The 20346-nt window shown below is 37.7% G+C and overlaps 1 protein-coding gene across 3 annotated transcripts in view; it reads left to right on the top strand.

Annotated features, from left to right (window-relative positions):
- The window catches only part of IVNS1ABP (influenza virus NS1A binding protein), a 20670-nt gene extending 1060 nt beyond the window's left edge, over positions 1 to 19610 (top strand). Inside the window, exons 2-15 of one of the 3 annotated variants that reach the window (XM_006089860.3) lie at positions 4692 to 4920; positions 5837 to 5965; positions 6148 to 6317; positions 6666 to 6741; positions 7923 to 8096; positions 8415 to 8540; positions 9884 to 9991; positions 13649 to 13778; positions 14002 to 14226; positions 14657 to 14778; positions 14875 to 15001; positions 15084 to 15215; positions 15342 to 15515; positions 17519 to 19610. In XM_006089860.3, the coding sequence (XP_006089922.1) occupies positions 5855 to 5965; positions 6148 to 6317; positions 6666 to 6741; positions 7923 to 8096; positions 8415 to 8540; positions 9884 to 9991; positions 13649 to 13778; positions 14002 to 14226; positions 14657 to 14778; positions 14875 to 15001; positions 15084 to 15215; positions 15342 to 15515; positions 17519 to 17772 (1929 nt within the window). In that variant the 5' untranslated portion in view covers positions 4692 to 4920; positions 5837 to 5854 and the 3' untranslated portion in view covers positions 17773 to 19610. The remainder of the gene's footprint in view (positions 1 to 4691; positions 4921 to 5836; positions 5966 to 6147; positions 6318 to 6665; positions 6742 to 7922; positions 8097 to 8414; positions 8541 to 9883; positions 9992 to 13648; positions 13779 to 14001; positions 14227 to 14656; positions 14779 to 14874; positions 15002 to 15083; positions 15216 to 15341; positions 15516 to 17518) is intronic. The other 2 variants (XM_023754743.1, XM_023754742.1) reach the window with 2 other exon arrangements.
- Positions 19611 to 20346: the final 736 nt, after the last annotated feature.

Genomic DNA, 20346 nt, shown 5'->3' with positions numbered 1-20346 from the left:
TGTGTGGTTCTGCTCGGGTCCGGACTCTCCACGAGAGACTTCCCAGGACCCGGCGCGTGTGGGCGGGGAGTCGAGCCCGGCCCGCATCGGTGCCCCGGGGCCGAGAGTGAGGTGGCATCGCGTCCCCGATCGCCGTGGGCCGCGGGGTCCTTTGTTCCCGCTCCACGTTGCCCGCTTTTCTTGCCAAGCGCGGGGAGAGGGGGGCGGGAAGAGGGAGGGAGCGGCTGTCCTGACGTGTCGGCGCTGAGTGACTGCGGGGCCGGCCAATCCCGGGCCGGGGTGTGCAGCGCCGGGCGCCCTGCCTCCCCGCCTGCGGACTGGCCCCCGCCCCGCGGCGCGCGGATCGAGGCCTGGGGCTGCAGGGCCAGCCAGTCAGTCACCCGGGCGCGCTCGCCCCAAGAAACCGGTGGAGAGGGTTGCTCTTTTCCCAGCCTTCTGCACACCTTGCCTTTGCTTACAAGCGCCCAGGAAGGTATCCGGCAGTGTCAGATTGAGAGATGAGCGTAGGGAAACTTGAACCACAAAGACTTGAGAAATAGATTTACTTTTCCCCAGCACGTCGTGCACAGATCTGTGTGTGAGACAGCTGACATTTGAAAACGATAGCAGGTAGACATCCGATGCCTAAAGGGCGCATTTTTTTGGTGTCCCAAAGTCTGGTAGTGATGGAGGGTTAGGACACCCTGGCCTCAAGCTGTTCTTTGAGGACGTGTGTGTTGGATCGTCTGCTTGTAATAAAGAACAACTCTGGAAGCCTAGTGCTATTCGTAACAGTTGAGCATGTACAGCATGGACCAGACTGTATTTTCTTTTAGCAATTCTAGCTCTGGCGGTTGGTTAAAGGATAACAAAATACTAATGAAGTTCGTAGGCATAGAGTCCTGCTGAAATTTCTGGCTTCAAGATGCCAAGGAGCAGTTAGTTGTATTTGTACACCTGGAGATGAGGCAAACACTGACTGTTTAGAATGCGATTGAGAAGAGTATGTTCCCTAGCAGACTACTTATCAAATGTCTATAATTTGGTAGCTGAGGTTTTGTAAAAGGGACTAGGACTAGTGCCACTGACCAAAAAGAGACCCAGAATGGTTTTCCTTTGTATTTTCCTAATGGAGTACAGCTCTGGTTAATAGATACTAATTTCTTAGTTTGTCGTTCTATTTTTCTAACCCCCCCTTCCCCCTCCCCCCAAGACAAAACATTCCAGGTTTTGTTTAGCTTTAAATTGGTGGGGTTTTGGCCACTTACTTTGGGGTGGGATTTTGCAGTCCTTGCTTGAAAGATATTTCAAGTGGCAATTGGATGTGGTTTTGCAAGTAAGTGTTTTTTACTGAAAAAGTTTTCTGGTTAAGGAAATGTCTTAATCGTTGTCACTTACATCAAGTACCACTAAAAATAATTTCATTGACTTTTCAACAGTATGGCTGTATAATCAAATCTACTGAAGGAATTCTTAAAAGTTGGGGGTCCTCCAACTTTTTTGTGCTAGAGTGTAAATGGAGGAATTATGAGTAAGGGAGTGATTTCTGGGTATTTATTGTTGTTAGAACCACAGAAAATACATGCCTATGCTCACTTCAATTTCAATTACCACCTTGTAAACGATTTCAGAACCTATACCTGTATCAATATTGTGACACTTGTGGTATCAACCCTAATGCTCAGCAGGTACCTCGGCATTATAATGTCCCAAAGCAAATTCCTCTCTCCTTTCCTGACTTTCAGCATGCAGCAAACTAAAATGACTGTTATGCCTTTTGGAATTTTGATTTTGATAATGATGCCACATATCCAAGCTAAAATATCCTTACTGCCTTAGGATAAGCATGGGTATATAATAATCTGTACTTCATTTTCCTGCATTCGTGTTTTACCCTTCCTGCAGACTATCCACACATTTCTGCTAGTGTCCTATGCTTAACTTGCTGAAATCCTTTTATGGCCTCCAGCATTATTTAAACCTAGCATTCTTTTCTCGCATTTCCTCTCATGTGAACTGCAATCTATTGAACAGAAATAGCTACAGTTTCTGGAATGTCTGTGCTGTCATTTTCCCTTTTTTGTTTGAGCTGTCTGTCAGGTTGGTCTGCATAGCATTAAGGCTGAGGAGTGGAGTTAACTTTATTGTGTCATGAGCACCCCATTCCAGATTGTGCCTGCCATATGCTTGGTGCCATGAATGTTTGTGGGATGAAAGAAATACAGAACAGTGAGGTCAAAAACATGGAGCCAAGTGGGTCTGTCTGGTGACTTTTGATATGGATGGATGGTGATAGTAGTTTCATAGATGACACTGGGAATCTATAACTTCTGGTTTTAAAAAGATTCATTCAGTGGTTTATATTATTATAAAGTCCTTTAAAAATGGAGTTGGTTGCTATTTTATGTGAGTTGACTGCCCTCAAAGGATTGCCTTGAAGCTTAAATGTTTGTGATTTGCTTCAAAGTTTTAAGGATGCTTTGAAAGTTTGATAAGGTTTTATCTTGCTCTTCTTACTGAAGGCTGAGAAAAATGGAGGTAGGGGGGACCTGTTGAATTGTATTTCAGTTAAGCTCATCTTTTTTGGGGCTGTGGTAACATGTGAATTTCTGGAAGTTACTAAAGAAGTTTAATTATTCATTTATGAGTCTTCTCCCTTTTCTTGAACTGGCCATATTAAGGAACTGAAGTATATTTACCAGAATATATTGTATTTGATCCCAGTTTCAATTTTAAAAGTGGGTTAGTCAAATGTATATTTTAAATATATATCAAACAAAAGTCTAAGTTTTATACTTTCACAGAAACTCTGGGATGGTGGGACTTTTGGTTTGGCTTTTCAAAGGAAAAAAGTTCTCCCTACTTTTTATGCCACTGGTTTTTGAGCTTGAGTTTCATAGACCAAAAGTAAGATTTTTCTGTGAATTTTTGCAATAGTTTAAAACTCTCAATTTGCTCAGTCTTACTTTAGTGAAAACCAATGTGAATTTTTGAAAGACATGTTTTGCTATAACCCCTTAACTTGAGGGTGGGTGAGAGTTGGGACATATGAGGACAGCACTTGAATAAAGTAAGTTTGCTACATTAACTTAAATGTTAAGTGGACTTGGACTAGCTTTTAAAATCAGGTAAGGTTGTACTTATGAGTAGACATTAAAGTGATGTTCATCTTAAGACCTTGATGTACTAGAAAATCAAGTACTAAATGTAGTGGACTCACTCTATTGCAAAACTAGTAATACTGTACAAATTCATATTCCAAGAGTTGCTCCAAAAATTCTCTAATATGTTCTCCCAAAGGACTGAAGTGATTTTAATCATCTAATTTTGTTTTTAAAAATAAATTTCAAGTAGAACTTCCAATTTATTAAATATAAGTAGGTGCCATTTTATTGTTAGATGAAGACTAGTTTACAAATGGTGAATAAAATTTGCCAAAGTTTAAAATATTTATAAACCTCCATATATAATGTTTTTGGTTTTTCAAAGGGCACATTTTAATCATATCAACAGATTTGCTGGGCAGTTCGCCTTCCACCCTTGTTTTAAGAGGAGCTTATGAAATTGAAGTGAGGAGTTATCAAATCTGTGTGTGGATTGGCCCTCTATATACCAGATGTACAAAAATTTTCTTAATTTGAGCTGTCTTGGCAAAAAATGTTGAACAGTTTCTTTAAGATATAGTGTTTTCTATATGTATAGAGAATTGTGTGTCACTTGGAAAACATTTATTTTATTAGACCTGGTTTCTTAAGAAAAGCTGAATTAACTAACCTAGATAAAAGTGTAGAGCAGAGGAAATCAATATTACACCACAGTCCTAACTGAGTCAGAAGAATACTCAGGTTTCTGTGAAATAAGACCTAAGTTACACAGTTAGGTCATATGGGATCACACTCTGTTACAGATCGTATATGTGCTGAATTTAACACAAAAGGTTTGTTGAATTAGAACTGGACCAGACTCTAGTGTTTATTTACCTTAACATGATTGCTAGATTTAGAATTGTAGGTTTGATTAATGTATAAGGAAAATTTGGGTAATTTTAAGATGTCTGTTTAAAAAATTATCCACATCTTTCAAGTAATTTCTTAGTTCTGGTTTCCTGAATTAGTGGTGTAATAGCAGTTCAAGTGAATCTTTATATTTAAGTTTCTGGCTAAGTTGTTTTGGTAGAGGCTCTACCTTCAAGGGACCTTGAATCAAGGAAGATAAGCAGGCAACAGAAACACAACCCAGAACAGGCCAGCTGGAAGATGACACATACTTTTCAGAGAGGGTTCAGTATGTGGAGAAACTTACCTGGGGGGATTTGGAAGGGGCTTTCTGGAGCTAAAATTTCATCTGGCAGAGGTTGGATTAAGGGTATTCCAAGAAGGTACAGAGGCTAGGAAGTCCAGAGCACATTTTGGGGAACAGTCTATCGGGTTTGACTGTAACATTGTGTACATTTCTGGGAATGATGCCCAAGTTGCTTGCTGGCTGGTGAAAACAGAAAGATCACTTGTTTCTATGTTAAAAGGATTTAAAAAAAAATTAACCTGAGTAGTTGCTGATTAAATGAAAATGTTTATAAATAGTCACATTATATATGTTATTTTCTCTCTGTGCCATTTATGTCAAAATCTCTTCAAGATCACGACTTACTTTGTGTGATGTAATCTACCTAGATCAATGACATTCTGAATATCTAAAATTTTTCATTGTTACAGATTATGACGCATGATTATCACAGAAGAAATTCATGTCTATAGCTTTTAAGGACTTGATTACATCATTTCCAAGCCTGATAGTTTTGGAATCACCATTAGAGCTTAAGACACCTCTGCCTTCACTTCAACCACCTGTCTTCATACCTCAAAGAAGTGCTGAGTTTTAACACTCCTTTGTCCTTGAATTATTTAAGACATCCCAGAAATACATTTCTCACCAGTATAGAAGGTAAGTGAATATTCATGCCCAATGCAGCATTAAGACACCTTGCTTTTCTGAACACTGTACCAAGTACACTAAAAGCCTTTTATCATTTTTATAAGGTGAAGAAGCCAGTAATTGCTTGTAGTAAAAACACATTTTTCTATTTTTTCTTTCTATTTTAAATTTGAATAAGTTACTTCAAACTGAAATCTCTTATTTTTGCCTTTTTAAAAAATTGATTTTTAGAGAGAGGGAGAGAAACATCGATGTGAGAATGAAACATCGATCAGCTGCCTCTTGCAGGCCCCCTACCAGGGATTGAGCTTGCAACCTGGGCATGTACCCTGACTCGAATCCAACTGAGCGAGGGCCTATTACTGCTTTTTAATGATCCATCTTGTATAGCCCATTAGTCAGTTGTTCACAAGAAAAGGTGAAGTGGAAACTTTAAAAGAACATAAGTTTCTATCATGTATTCCTATAAGTGATTTAGGATATATGAAACCTGCATAGAGAACAGAATTTAAATTCATCTTACATATCAGTTTTTCTCATTTGTGGGTAAAGGAATAACAGTTTAAAACCTACACATGAGGACCAACTCACAGCTATCCAAGCTTCTTTTCGTTTGCTTGTGGGATGGGTTTGGATAGGGCTGGGTTTACATTTCTTTCCCTTTACAATGACTGTGTTAATAGACATGGAAATGGCCACAATTGCTGAGATACACAGTACTGTATGAATCCTTAAAAAGATGACCAAAGCGTAGAAGTACAAAGATCTGGACATTCAGTGCCAGTGTTGTTTCAGTAATGCTTTTGTATGATAAAATTTTTGTTGTTGATAGGATGGAATTTGAAAATAAAGATAATTGTATTACTCTTTAAAATATAAAAATCACCGTTCACAAGTAAAATAACCATTTCTTTTTGTCCTTCAGGCAAATTTATAAGGAAAAATGATTCCCAATGGATATTTAATGTTTGAAGATGAAAATTTCATTGAGTCTTCTGTTGCCAAATTAAATGCCCTGAGGAAAAGTGGCCAGTTCTGTGATGTTCGACTTCAGGTAGTTAAAACTTAATTGGAAACTTACAGAATTGGTATTTATTACTAAAGGCCGAAAGATCTTGGATTTACTTATTTCCTCATTCATAGGAAGCATTTAATGAAATAACTTTTAAAAAGAATGATTAGCTAGAGAAATTCGTAGTCGACAATGTTTCTGACTTTAATTCCTCATAATTTTAGGTCTGCGGCCATGAGATGTTAGCACACAGAGCGGTCCTGGCTTGCTGCAGTCCATATTTATTTGAAATCTTCAATAGTGACAGTGATCCTCATAGAGTTTCTCATGTTAAGTTCGATGATCTCAATCCAGAAGCTGTTGAAGTCTTGTTGAATTATGCCTACACTGCACAGTAAGTTTTTTGAAGTCATTCATATAATCAGAAATGTCATCAGGAAAATCCACGTTTCTCTAGATCAGGGATGGGGAACGTACGGCCTGCGGGCTGTATAAGGCCCACAAAATAATTTGGTCTGGCCCTGCCAAGGTAATAGAGGTGAGTTAATTAAAAGTTTGACCAAATATAGCAGGCTAATTTTTAAGTTGATAATTTTGTATGGCCCACAAAAGATGTTATAAACATCCAAATGGCCGTTGGCAGAAAAAAGGTTTCCCACCCCTGCTCTAGGTTTAAATTAAGAATCTGTTTTAAGGCCTTCGTATGTGAAATGATAAAGACCTTTTTTTTTTTTTTTAATAGGTTGAAAGCTGATAAGGAATTAGTAAAAGATGTTTATTCTGCAGCCAAAAAGCTGAAGATGGACCGAGTAAAGCAGGTAGAGTACCAGAAGTAATCCACAAAGACTACTGCTGTCAGGGAGTCTTATTATTTAGAACCCATATCTTGTTATTTGTTAGTCTCAAGAACTTAAGAGTCTTCTTTTTCCTCTAGAGAACTGAATATGCTATTTTAACTGCAGGTGTGGTAATGTAGCAAGGTCACACCTCCTCTCGAATAATATGGGCTAAAATCTTGTTTTTCCAACAGTCTTCTCTGGCAGAGTGTCTGTTAGTCTCTGATAGCATGAATTAAAATAGTTTTTCTTAAATTATTCACATAACCTTAATTCTTTGCTCATTTGTTTTTTTAAAAAAATATCGGGATGGTGTTCTAACCAATGGAGCTATCCAGTCAGAGCAATTCTTTGTTCTTTTATTCTTCTTGGTTTTTTAAAAGTATTACTTCTAGAATTTAACACCATTGAGAAGTGCTTAATAATTCATATGAGGAAAGCATTTAATCCTCTGTGGTGGGGGTCAGTAAACTGCAACCCTCCCAACAGCTGCCTGTTTTTGTCAAGTTTTATTTGGAACATAGCTTTCATTTTCATATGATGTATGGCCACTTTCCACCTATAGTGACAGTTGAGTAGTAGTAACAGAGGCAGTAGGCCCACAAGCCTAAAATACCTATCTGACCCTTCCCTTTAAGAAAATTTCCTGGCCCCTCCTCTATAGCACTCCTCTGCTTAGGAATCCTTCCCTGGCTTATAGTAAATAGCCCTCAGGTTAGCATAGGTTTTCCCTAAGCAGTTGCTGTTTTTCCAAAAGTATTCCATAATTATCTTTTGCTCCAAACTAAATTGCAACATCTACCCTACTTGCTATCTGCATTCTACACCATCATCTGTCCTGAAAAGCTGAGTTCAGATATTGCCTTCATGAAGCCTGATCTCATTATTCTAGTTGAAAATTGTACTTGTCTTAACATTTCATATGCATTATCATAGCATTTCAGTTTAGTACTTTTTTCCTTACCCAGTTTACACATGTGTATGGCATTCTTTGCTGTTCATTATTCATATAGTATAAATTGTTTCTTCCCACTGTTAAACTTGTTCTATTATGGCAGTGATTTTTTATTCATCTTTATATTGTTACATAATGCTTATTTGAGTATGAAATGCCTGTTAAATAAAATGTATGTAAATACTAGCACTCTTATTTGTTTTCCAAGGTTTGTGGCGATTACTTACTGTCTAGAATGGATGTTACCAGCTGCATCTCCTACCGGAACTTTGCAAGTTGTATGGGAGACTCCCGTTTGTTGAATAAGGTTGACGCTTATATTCAAGAGCATTTGTTACAAATTTCTGAAGAGGAAGAGTTTCTTAAACTTCCACGGCTAAAGGTAAGGAGTAAAATCTATAAAGAGACTTAGCTCCAGGCATGGAATCTTTGTCTCTGTTTCAAGAAAGTGAGTGATGGTTATGAAATAGTCAGTACATTGAAATGATAGTTATTTTTCCCAGTGTAATGATTTTCTGCCAGTCAGTTTGTTTACTTCTTTGTTTTCTTGACTACTTAATTCTAATTCACAAGTTAGGGTAAATGCATGGAATGCAACTGGGCATCTTGACAGCTTTATTATGAAATTGAGAATTAAGCTGAAAATTGGAGGGTGAACACTGATCCATGTGTTACTGTTGTGTGTTTTTTCCAAATCCAGTTGGAGGTAATGCTTGAAGACAATGTTTGCTTGCCCAGCAATGGCAAATTGTATACAAAGGTAATCAACTGGGTGCAGCGTAGCATCTGGGAGAATGGAGACAGTCTGGAAGAGCTGATGGAAGAGGTTAGTTTTAAAGTAAATGGGATTCAACAATTCTTAAAAATTATTTTGCTATAACATGAAGGATTCCCTTTCACTTTTATTTTATAACCATGACCCTAAAGAATTTAAATTTTGCTATAGGTACCCCTAAGCTGAGAAACAGGGGGGGTGTCCAGGTGAGCTGAATGAACTGTTCAGTTTGGTCTTCTGCTTTTCTTTTTTTTTCTTTTTTAATTTCTTTGCTTATTATGTGCTATTAACTTTCTTTAAAGTAGCATGTAATTTGCTTTAGAAATGGGAGGTGGTACACTGAAATTTTCTGTAGATTCTTAATTTTTCTTCACAGGATTTTGCTTTAAAATTGACAAGTAGGTAAAAGCTTCTAATGGTTGTTCCTCCCCGTTGATTTATCTCCCCATAGGTTTATTAACAAAACTAGGATACCCAAGACTGAAGAAACAAGAAGAAACCTCAAGTGTATTGACACGTAAAGAAGCAGCAGTCCTGCCCCAGTTCTCCTAAGAAAAATCCGCTGTGGGCAGAGAACGATGATGATTTAATGGTGTTTACTCCTTTACAGGATTCTTATCTTTAAAGCTTTGTGTTTTTCAATGGTGTTGTTCATACATAGTCACTCAACTTTGGCGTTTAAAAACCACGCAAGAAAAAAAATTAATGGAGAAATATTGGGAATTAAAATAGGCAGATGGAGCAGTGGAGTGACTTTGAGTTTATCCCTCCACTTAAGCCTTTCAGGTTCACTAATGGCTTACCAAATCTGTTAGACCTTTAAAAATACTGTTATCATTATGTTCTGAAAAGGCTAACAGGCGATCTTTAAGTTAATGGTTTTCCACTTTAAAGTCAGATGCATTCGCCATGTATTTGCATCTGTTAAAGGAAGCACTCGACAGCTTGTTTGAATTTTTGAATTTGTTTTTCTTGACATTGCCTATAGGACAGAAATATGTTTATGCAAATTAGACCACTTATCCTCAGAGGTGTAAACCATATTCAGTATTTTATTGTAAATATGTATACTCTTTAAGACCTTATATATTGTACTAGTGCCTTTTTTCTTAATGCTATATAATAGAAGCTATGAAAAAAAAAATGAAGATTTCTTTCATGCCAATCAAGCCAAGGACTCTTCAGCCAGGATTAGAAGATTCTGTATTTTTTTATTTTTAAAATTTTTACAACCATGACATGTATTTTCTTTGCTTCGGGATCCTGCCAGAGTAAGATGTCAAGAAGCTCAAGAAGCACACTGGAGGTTACCTTGAGGCGGTTGTGTGATCTGCGGACTAGAGGTGTAGCCATGGAGACAGTAGCCACATGGGTGTTCTGTTGCTGTTTTGCAGGTTCAAACCTTGTACTACTCAGCTGATCACAAGCTGCTTGATGGGAACCTACTAGATGGACAGGCTGAGGTGTTTGGCAGTGATGATGACCACATTCAGTTTGTGCAGGTACACATTGCACATCTGAGGTAACCTCAGGTTGAAATTTGATTAGAGCATTTTATAGTATACTGAAATTTTCCTTTAATAAAGGAAAGTGGAAGAATTTCACTGGTATGACTGGACAGAAACATTTTTGGGAGAAAACAAGCATACCTTCGAGTTACGACCATTTTTGCCACATAAAAAAGAATTCAGTTAACTCAACAAATTAGGAAACCCCATTTAGAATTTTTCTCAGTAGCATTTAAAAAATAGTAAGAAAAATTGCAAATAAGATTAAGCAATGTAGAAGTTATTTAGTTAGAAAAATAGTTGTTTGCAACAGGAATGACAATTAAATAGACCAAATTTTTTTAAAACTCAGATGTAAACTTTTTTAGTTTATGGACAAATAACAGAGAAACTTGCACAAATCCTAAGTGTCACATAATGATGAACACACAAGTTTAAATACTACACGGGTCAAGAAGAGAAGATTTCTAGTGTTCTGGGAGTTTTCCTCTTGCCCCTTCTGTGTCACTGCTCTACACTACCCCCAAAGGAAACCACTGTCCTAACTTCTGAAACAATAGGCTAGTCAGCCTATGTCTGAAGTTTACATACCTATAGTATGTATTCCTCTTTTGGCCTTTAGCTCAACATTGTATTTATGATGGATAAAGTAGGCAGAGTTGACCCAGTTTAAGGGGTGTTCTCCTTTAATGATTAGAAGACAAATGATAGATTCAGGTGTAACCTGTAAGGTGGTGATGTCAGGTGTTCTGTGTTAACGGCTGAATATCTTTATTTTCAGAAAAAGTTTTTGGGTGTGAAGTTAACATTTTCCAAAAGTACTCTTTGAATAAACAAAGGTTGAATGCCTGTGTGGCAGGACCTGTGTTAGATATGGGGACATACAAATGTGTAAGAGACGGTTTCTACTTGTAGGACCTTATAGGAGTATGTAAAACAATACAGACTTATAAGACTTATCTACTTTAAGGTATAAAGGTAGGGCTTAGTGGAGTCAAGAGGAGAGAAACTGAGGAAATTTCACAAAAGAGTCATGGAGGATTAGAAGAGTCTGCATAGCAGATAGAAGTGTGTCAGATAGCAAAGAGTCTCCAAGGATGATACACTTGGAATTGCAGGTCACAAGACGGGATGTAGGTAAATGTCACCTGTATGGGGCTTATATTTTATCCTACAAATAGTGGGGAACTTTCAGAGAATTTTAGACAAGGGAATAAAATGATATGAACAGATGTAGTTCACAACAGTAGAGAGGTGGGTTAAATTATGGTATTTCTATAGACCAAAGATCTGTTATTAATCATGTTTTTAGGCAAATGTTTAACTATCAGGTGGTAGCCTGTGGATTGTGGGATTCCAGCTGATTTGTGTTTTTTGTAACTTTACAAAATGATTGCATTAAACTTTTATTTTTATAACCAGGTACAGAAAGGTAGATTAAAGCTCATGAGACTAATTTGTATAGGCACGAAGGAAAAAGGATGGACTCTAGACATTTACGGTTAGAAAGGTTGAGACTGTCGTTTTTTATGATTGTTCAGATTAGGAAAATTAAGAAAGAATTTGAGAGTGAGTGGGATTCTGACACATGACTCCTTAGGAGGTAGTGCCATGAATAGAGATCATGAAGGAAAAAGAATGAAGGGACACACTAGGCTTCAGGAATAGGGACAGAAGTTGAGTAACAGCCATTAGGAAGGTAGCACAGCCAGAATCACATAGTGTGTTAAAGGCTGGTTAACCCAGGAGGAGAAATTTTGAAGGAGGACCAAAGTGTCTGCTGCAGAAGTCATGGAAGAGAAGGTCAGGGATACCTCTCCTACATTAGTTTTAGGAAACCACTTACTGGTAACCTTGAGTGGTTATAATTTCCAGAGTATTAAGGTTAAGAAACCCGTAGCGTGAGAGGCTGACAAGGAAACAATTCCCAGAGGCCACCTCTTGGGCAGACAGGCGAAGAAAGCATGGGCCACTGAGTGGGCTGGGTGGTAAAAGTAGATGTGGGAAAGTCTGAAGTTAGAAGGAATTATGTTTAAAATAAATAGAAAGGTGTTAACCAGCATTTCTGTATAAGGTGTGTTGATTCTAGAACACCAGCAGTCTTCATTGTTACTGTGCTTTCTCTCACATTGGTTTTCTCTCTAAACATTAGAACAGTTTTCTCAGTGTGATAAAAGCTCGTAATGTGAGCAAGGTCAATTTGTGATATTTTGGATCCCTTCTTCCCAGGTTGGATGGGGTTTTATGTGCCTTATAATTCTAGTACCAGAGGGCAGTCTGTCATAGTAGAAAGAGTGGCTTTATACTTAGAATTCCTAATCTTTATTTTAGTTGTTATTTCCTTAAGCAATACGTATTTTCTCCAAGTTTCAGTATTTTTATCTATAAAATGGGTAGGTAGTATTGCCCTCATTGGAGTAAAAGAGATGATGTGAAAAAGTGCCTAATAATACCTAGGAATATAATAAATGTCCATATGAAATTTAATAACCATTTACATGGTACATTTTGTACCCTTTCTCAAAATAGTCTACATATACTGTAACCACACTTGCTGAAGGGCGCAGACCAAACTTCAATCGTTTTTTCACAGCTTTAAGTAGCTCCACAATCTTTTTTTCTATTGTTACATGGCTTTTTGCTTCCACTAGAAATAGCAATTTCCATTAAAAATTTTACCTGCCATGAGACTCTGACCCTGGGGACCAAAATAAGTGGATAGGCAGACTTGGCCAGGCACTGAAGGTGTAGGTGGTACCTGTTCTTTTGGCAGCTCCTCTCAGGGTAGTTAGTGTTGACTCTAACAAGTCTCTGTGATCATGTCGTTTGGAAGTGTCATAGGCTAAAGTAACTGGAAGAAAATCATCAAAGGGAGCTCACACATGAGAACACAGTGTAATTCTCTTACTATCATTTGAAAATTTGCAACTTTGCCCATTTCTCCCTCCTTTAGTGTTCCTGGGTATTCTACTTTAGTGAATGGTTGGCTCTTTTAGTATTATTGTTTCATTTCTGATTACTATTTTGTTTTGATGTAGTTTTATTTGTCTGGAAAACCGCTCTATAATACCTATAAGGTAGTCCTAAAGAAATATACTATTAAGTGTTTCTTGTATTTACCACTTTTTTCCTGTAAAATACTTTGAGAGACTGGATGGATATTATGTATGTCTGCTCACTTTTTGCTGGCATTGTGTGAACATACCAGTACATACGATTTATTTAGGTGTGAGTTTCATGAAGACAGTGGGTTAATGTGTTCTCAGTTAATTCATGCCATTTTAAATTTATAACTTCTTTTAGACTATTCTGTACTTAAGAATAAAGAGTATGTGAGTTTATGTGGGTTATGGGGTGGAGGCCTTCCTTTTTTCCCTCCATTAAGGAATTGATACTTGACCCTTATATTTCTTAATTGTTTGAATTGAGCTTTTCCTAACCAGGCAATTTGTGTAGTTGTTACTAAATAATGGAAACATACCTGTAATTTGTGCCAGTTGGAAATGTTGGTCTATGCTAAATTTAGGCATGCTATATCTGTCATGCATAGGTGAGGATACTAAGTGTTTTTTCAGTGTTGTGAAATAGCAACACAGGTACACCAGGTATGGTCTTTGGCTAGGTTTCTGTAGCTGCCTTTTGATTTTGCAGAAAAAGCCACCACGTGAGAATGGCCATAAGCCGATAAGTAGCAGTTCCACTGGATGTCTCCCTTCTCCAAATGCCCCGGTACAAAGCCCTAAGCACGAGTGGAAAATCATTGCTTCAGAAAAGACTTCAAGTAAGTGCATTATACTTACAATAGTGTCTAAAATGTAGTTATTTTTTTAAGGAGTGGAACCATTTTAATACTTTCAAATTGAGGAAAAAACTCAGAAGCAACTAAGTTTGGAATACAATAGCAGATTGTTCCTGCCTGGAATCTGGAGTCCAATTCAGGATTGCATAGCAGCCAAATGTAATAATAACTGCATCCTAAACATTGACTTCTTGTGCTTTTACAGATAACACTTACTTGTGCCTGGCTGTGCTGGATGGTGTATTCTGTGTCATTTTCCTTCACGGGCGAAACAGCCCACAGAGCTCACCAACAAGTACTCCAAAACTAACTAAAAGTTTAAGCTTTGAGATGCAGCCTGATGAGCTGATAGAAAAGCCCATGTCGCCTATGCATTATGCACGGTCTGGCCTGGGGACGGCGGAGATGAACGGCAAACTCATAGCTGCAGGTAAGAGCAAGGAGGGTGATTTCTTATCGGAAACCTCCAGTGGGCATTTTACACTTTGTGACATGCAAACTTGGGAAGAGAGGGTTTAATACGCCTTCTTGCTTGGCACTCCACTTTACCACACTGTAAGACAACAGAGAAATAAGTAAATACTGTTGTATTGTCTAACCTTCGACGTAGTGTCTCTGATTCTTAAAAAACACTATAAAGTGGGTAAATTGTTCTCTCCTCATTTTCAGACCAACACCAAGCCATTTAGTCATAATGATACTTATAAGCCCTTAATTATGAAACAAACTAGTGGGGCCTTATAAGTTTGTGGATAAAAATTGTTTTTCTCGCTGTGCTGATTACTTCTAAGCCATTCTGGACCAGAAACCCTCATCCAGTTTAATATTGTAAATGTAAATCTTTATGGTTCTTTTTTTAGGGGGCTATAACAGAGAGGAATGTCTTCGAACAGTTGAATGCTACGATCCACATACAGATCATTGGTCCTTCCTTGCTCCCATGAGAACACCAAGAGCTCGATTTCAAATGGCTGTACTGATGGTCAGTGCATTATGTTTCAGGAAGAAGCAATCCTTATTTGGCTTTTTCTCATAACTTGAGAATGGCAGAAATGATAATCTCTCACTTTTGGTCTAGGGTCAGCTTTATGTGGTTGGTGGATCGAATGGCCACTCAGATGACCTGAGTTGTGGAGAGATGTATGATCCAAACATAGATGATTGGATTCCTGTTCCAGAATTGAGAACTAACCGCTGTAATGCAGGTAATAACACTTTTCTCCTAAGACAGTCAGTGTTTAAATGTGACAAATTATCAATGTGTAACCTTATTTTATACTCACATAGGAGTGTGTGCTCTAAACGGGAAATTATACATCCTTGGTGGCTCTGATCCATATGGTCAGAAAGGACTGAAAAACTGTGAAGTTTTTGATCCTATAACAAAATCATGGACAAGCTGTGCTCCTCTGAACATTCGTAAGTTCACTTTTTCCCCCTTAAAGTTTTTTTATTTTTTCCCTAAAAAGACCTCTGAATCAATAATATGTGTAGTACACACATTTTTGGGAGATAGAATAATTTTGGTTTGACTTGATTTTATAGGTAGACACCAGTCTGCAGTCTGTGAGCTTGGTGGTTATTTGTACATAATTGGAGGTGCAGAGTCTTGGAATTGCCTGAATACCGTAGAACGTTACAATCCTGAAAATAACACCTGGACTTTAATTGCGCCCATGAATGTGGCTCGAAGAGGAGCTGGGGTGGCTGTTCTGGATGGTGAGTATTGGGGTTTGGAGAGGTGAGGAGTAGGAAATAGCAAAAGTTTGTTTCAAAATTTTAAGAGAATGTCAGTGACAGCTATATGCTTGTATAATTAAGAATTCAGAAGCTGCCATCTTTTCTGATGCAGTGGGGATTGGTGATTTCTTTTTTAGAAATGCCCTGGCTGATTTGGCTCAGTGGATAGAGCGTCGGCCTGTGGACTGAAAGGTCCTGGGTTCGAATCCAGTCAAGGGCATGTACTGGTTTCGGGCACATCCCCAGTAGGGAGTGTGCAGGAGGCAACTGATTGATGTTTCTAACTCTCTATCCCTCTCCCTTCCTCTCTGTAAAAAATCAGTAAAATATATTTAAAAAAAAAAAAAGAAAAATGCCTTTATCAGAAACTCAGTACTTGATATAAAGTAAACATATCAATTTTGATAAGTTCACTGAGTTAAGTTGTAAGTCATTTTCTTTCATAAACCATACTCAAAATGCATCATTTTGAAGTTAAGAGTTTACTTCTTTAGAGCAAGAATTTTAAAGTATTTGATTTGCAAATCATCTAAATCTACTAATTGTCTACTTGATACCTAATTGGAAGTAAAACTTCTATTTTTAAGAAGTCTTTCCAAGGCATTAAACTTTTAAGTTTTTATACAAACACAGCTTTCCTTTCACATGCAGTATATTTACATACAATTACTATAATGAATTTTACATTGTTTTTGGAACAAAAGCAGAATATTAATAAGCTTGTGGCTCAGCTGGTGAAAGTATGATCTGTAGCCTCTATGAGCCTTCTCAATTATTTTACAAGTACAGCAAGCCCTTCAAATAACGTTTCTTTATAACATGATGATATGCCATAGGAACTCAACTCTTGTTTATAGCCTATGGTAAAATTACTTTTGTTAAATGTCTTTCACTTAAAGTCCTAGAACCTATTAACAACATTAAGTGAGGACCTAATTGTATATGGGTGCAGGTAGGAATGATGAATTTGAGAATCTGTACTAAAAAAAAATTTAAGTGACAGAATTTAATGCTAATATTTTGTTTGAAAATGTTAACTGCTCTGCATGTATATTTGAAAAGTCATAACTCTCAACTTTGTTTCTAAGAATACATTTCTTTACCAAAATCATTTTATATAATTGGAAAGGGTTCAGTTTTCTGAAATCTGCTTTTCTATTACTTCTTTTAAATTTTAGTTGTTACACACTAGACAAATACAAAAGTTCCAGTGCACAGAACTATTCTGGTTTGCAACTTACTAGCTATGTCTTTAGGCAAGTTGTCCAACTACTTTGTGCCTTGTTTCATCTGTGAAATGGTAATAATAGCAACTACAACATAGAATTGTGACAATTGCACTTTTGTTAAATGTTGCCCTCCCCTTAAATTGCCTAAGTTCCGTGTGCAGGTGGTTTTTATTGGTTTTATTCTATCTATATCCCCCATCTCTAGAGAGTGCTTGTCACCCTAGTGGGCATCCTATATAGTAAAAGCCTAATAGGCTAAGTGTCCAGTCGTCCGTTCACCCAATCAAGGCATAATATGCTAATGATATGCTAAAGTCGCTCAACTGTTTGCTATGACATGCACTGATCACCAGGGGGCAGACGCTCCTACCGGTGGGTTAGCTTGCTGCCAGGGTCCAGCCGAATGGGACTGAGCAAGACAGGCCAGACATGCCCTGGAGCCCTCCTGCAATCCCTCCCCAGCTGGCCAACCTCCGGCATCCCTCCCTACCCCAATCATGCATCAGTGGAGTCCCTCAGCCTGGCCTGCACCATCATGCAATCCAGGACCCCTTGGGGGATGTCGGAGAGCCGGTTTCAGCCCAATCCCTCAGGACAGGCCGAGGGACCCCACTGGTGCACGAATTCATGCACTGGGCCTCTAGTGTAATAAATATTTCTGACAGACTGAGGAGGCATTTCTAAAACTACTGATTTTAGCAGATTTCAGGGTTCTCTCTTTATCTAGACTTATTTATCTCATTTCTCTTTTAGGAAAACTATTTGTAGGTGGCGGCTTTGATGGTTCTCACGCCATCAGCTGTGTGGAGATGTATGATCCAACTAGAAATGAATGGAAGATGATGGGAAACATGACTTCAGCAAGGAGCAATGCTGGGATTGCAGCTGTAGGGAACACCATTTATGCAGTGGGAGGATTTGATGGCAATGAATTTCTGAATACTGTAGAAGTCTATAACCTTGAGTCAAATGAGTGGAGCCCCTATACAAAGATTTTTCAGTTTTAACAAATTTAAGATTCTTTCAAACTAACAGGCTTAGTGATGTAATTGTGTTTAGTAGAGGTACATTTGTGAATAAGGAGGGTGGGTGGGTCTAGAGGTTGCTCACAGCAACACAAAGCTTTTGCATATTGCATATTATTAAACATGCTGTACATACTCTTTGTGTTATTGGGAAAGGAATGCAAAGTTGAAGATCTGTTTTGTGTATTTTTAGGGCTACTTTTGGTTATTTTACTTTTTGGAACTTGTTACTGTAAAAGAATAAACCAAGAATTGATTGGGCACATCATTTCAAGAAGTCCCCTCACCCCCACATTTGTTTTGCCAATTTGCACATTAAATGGCTTTCCTCAAATGTGTATTAGGGCAAGAGGGGGTAGGGTATTAAGATCTAGGCATTTGGGTTTTTTAAGGGCCCTTTTTCAATAACTGGAACACTCTATAACAGAAGATACTTATTTAACTAGATGGCAATGACTTTTTCTTATTAAAAGAAAGCTGACATGCCTACCAAGATTTAATCTTGTATGATTGCCTTCTATAACTTTTTATATTCTCAGCAGAGTGCTTTACCCGTTGAAGTAGGATATGGCACATTCAAATTACTGAAGTAGAATGGTAGACTTAAAGTATGCAGAGGGAGGTGTCTGTTTTACACAGCAGATTGCAAGGTTCGGGGCTTTTGCCTCAGCCACAATATTATTTTTGAGAATGAAGTACCAATGTTTATTTGAATGGAGCTGCTGAACAGTAACATAGCTGTAATTTTTATTTAAAACACTGATTTTAAATATTACTTTTTGAGGGTATTTCATATAGCAAGCCACTTAATATGTAACAGTAAAGAACAGTGATATATTTTATCTTATAATTCCTGTTTTTATCATTAACAAAATCCCAAATGGCAGCCCTTGATTTGTGAGAACAATTAATTTAAATTGTATTGGATTTATGAATGCAGCCTTTATTAGTACTATGTTTTTGTTCAGTTTTTCTATTCATATAGATAAATATTGGTTGGGTGACTTGGTATCTAGTATGTAGTGCTATACATATAACTTACGGTGCCAAAATTAGCACATCCAATTGCCTGCTGCTGATGCAAACATATTAAAGGTACTTTGCAGGAAATCTTTGCACCATGGGATTAATATGCAAATGTTGTTTGTGTGCTCATTCATTACTGAAAGTCCTGGGGAAACTTATTTTTTCCAATAGCAATGAGCTTAAAGTATTTGGGAAAAAATATTCACCTGTCATCTTAACATCCGAAATAAGGACTGATGTAAGGTTTTAAGGTTTCTTCTCACAGAGAGACACAGACACTACATTAAGCTAGTGTTTTCTAAACCAAAAGAGGCACACAGGAATCTAATGAACCAGCTGGGACAAGATGACTATCCAGTGGTAGCTATTCTGGGTTAGGAAGAAAATGAGGTATTTTCTGCATATTTCACTGGCACTTTGACACCTTCCCTTTATCACACAAAAACCATCAGGAAAGGAAGTCAGTTCACCTAGTGGCTAGTTCCTGCCTATATCTATTGTTGGTTGTTCTGAACTAAAACTAGGTTGGCAAATCTGAGCCCAGTGTGATAACCTCTTTTTTTAATGACTCTGTACATGTTCTATTTAACACAGGAAAATTAATTTTAAGCAGCAAAATCCTTGAAATTCTCAGTTCCTAGGTAACACTTAAATGCAAATAATATGTGAGACTACTTTGGGTTAAAGTTTTCCTCTATTACCATTGATGCCAAATAGGTATTCTGGTGGCTAAAATATGTTTTTCAAGTATGTTTTGAATATAAGAAGCTTCCAATTAAAATTTTTTAACAGTATGGGTTTTGGAGTGATTTAGAAATAATATTGATAATAACCACAGTTGCAGTTTGTTTGTCATAATGCATAAAATGTACTAGGTCCCTAAAACAGTAGCAAAACTATAAAATACCTGTTTGAATTAACAAAACAATTGGTTATACCTGGTATGCCTCAGGCATGATTTTTTTTGTGTGACTTTTGAAGAGTTTTTATTTTCGGCTTGTATGCCATAAAAGCTTTACCATTATTCAACATGTTTTAGAATTTCTTACATGATCATATTTTTGAGGAGGAGTCCCTGGATTTGGGAACATGATGTATAGTGCTAGAATCCTTGCTTAATACCTATAATCTCTCTGGGGCGCAGAATTCTTAAAGTTGAAGTAGGCAAAAGAGGAAGTACAATTAGGATATTTTTGCAACTCCAGAGTTACCTTTAGAAAAATATGAGTCACAGCCCAGCCAGTGTGGCTCAGTGGTTGAGTGTCAACCTATGAACCGGGAGGTTAACAGTTTGATTCCTGATCAGGGCACATGCCCAGGTTGCGGGCTCAATCCTCAGTAAGGGGTGTGCGGGGGGGGCAGCCGATCAATGATTCTCATCAATGTTTCTCTCCCCCTCCCTTCCTCTCTGAAATCAATAAAATATTTAAAAAAAAAAAAAAGTATGAGTCACAGAAAACTAGTGTCAGGCATTTATTTGTATCCTACTATGTTCCAGAAAAGGATTTGAAGAGTCTTTTTACTAAGACA

This window comes from Myotis lucifugus, unplaced genomic scaffold (genome assembly GCF_000147115.1).
Source record: "Myotis lucifugus unplaced genomic scaffold, Myoluc2.0 scaffold_65, whole genome shotgun sequence".
Classification (NCBI taxonomy): Eukaryota; Metazoa; Chordata; class Mammalia; order Chiroptera; family Vespertilionidae; genus Myotis; species Myotis lucifugus.
Note: the sequence above shows the minus strand (reverse complement) of the source record. Positions and strands in the feature narration are given on the sequence as shown.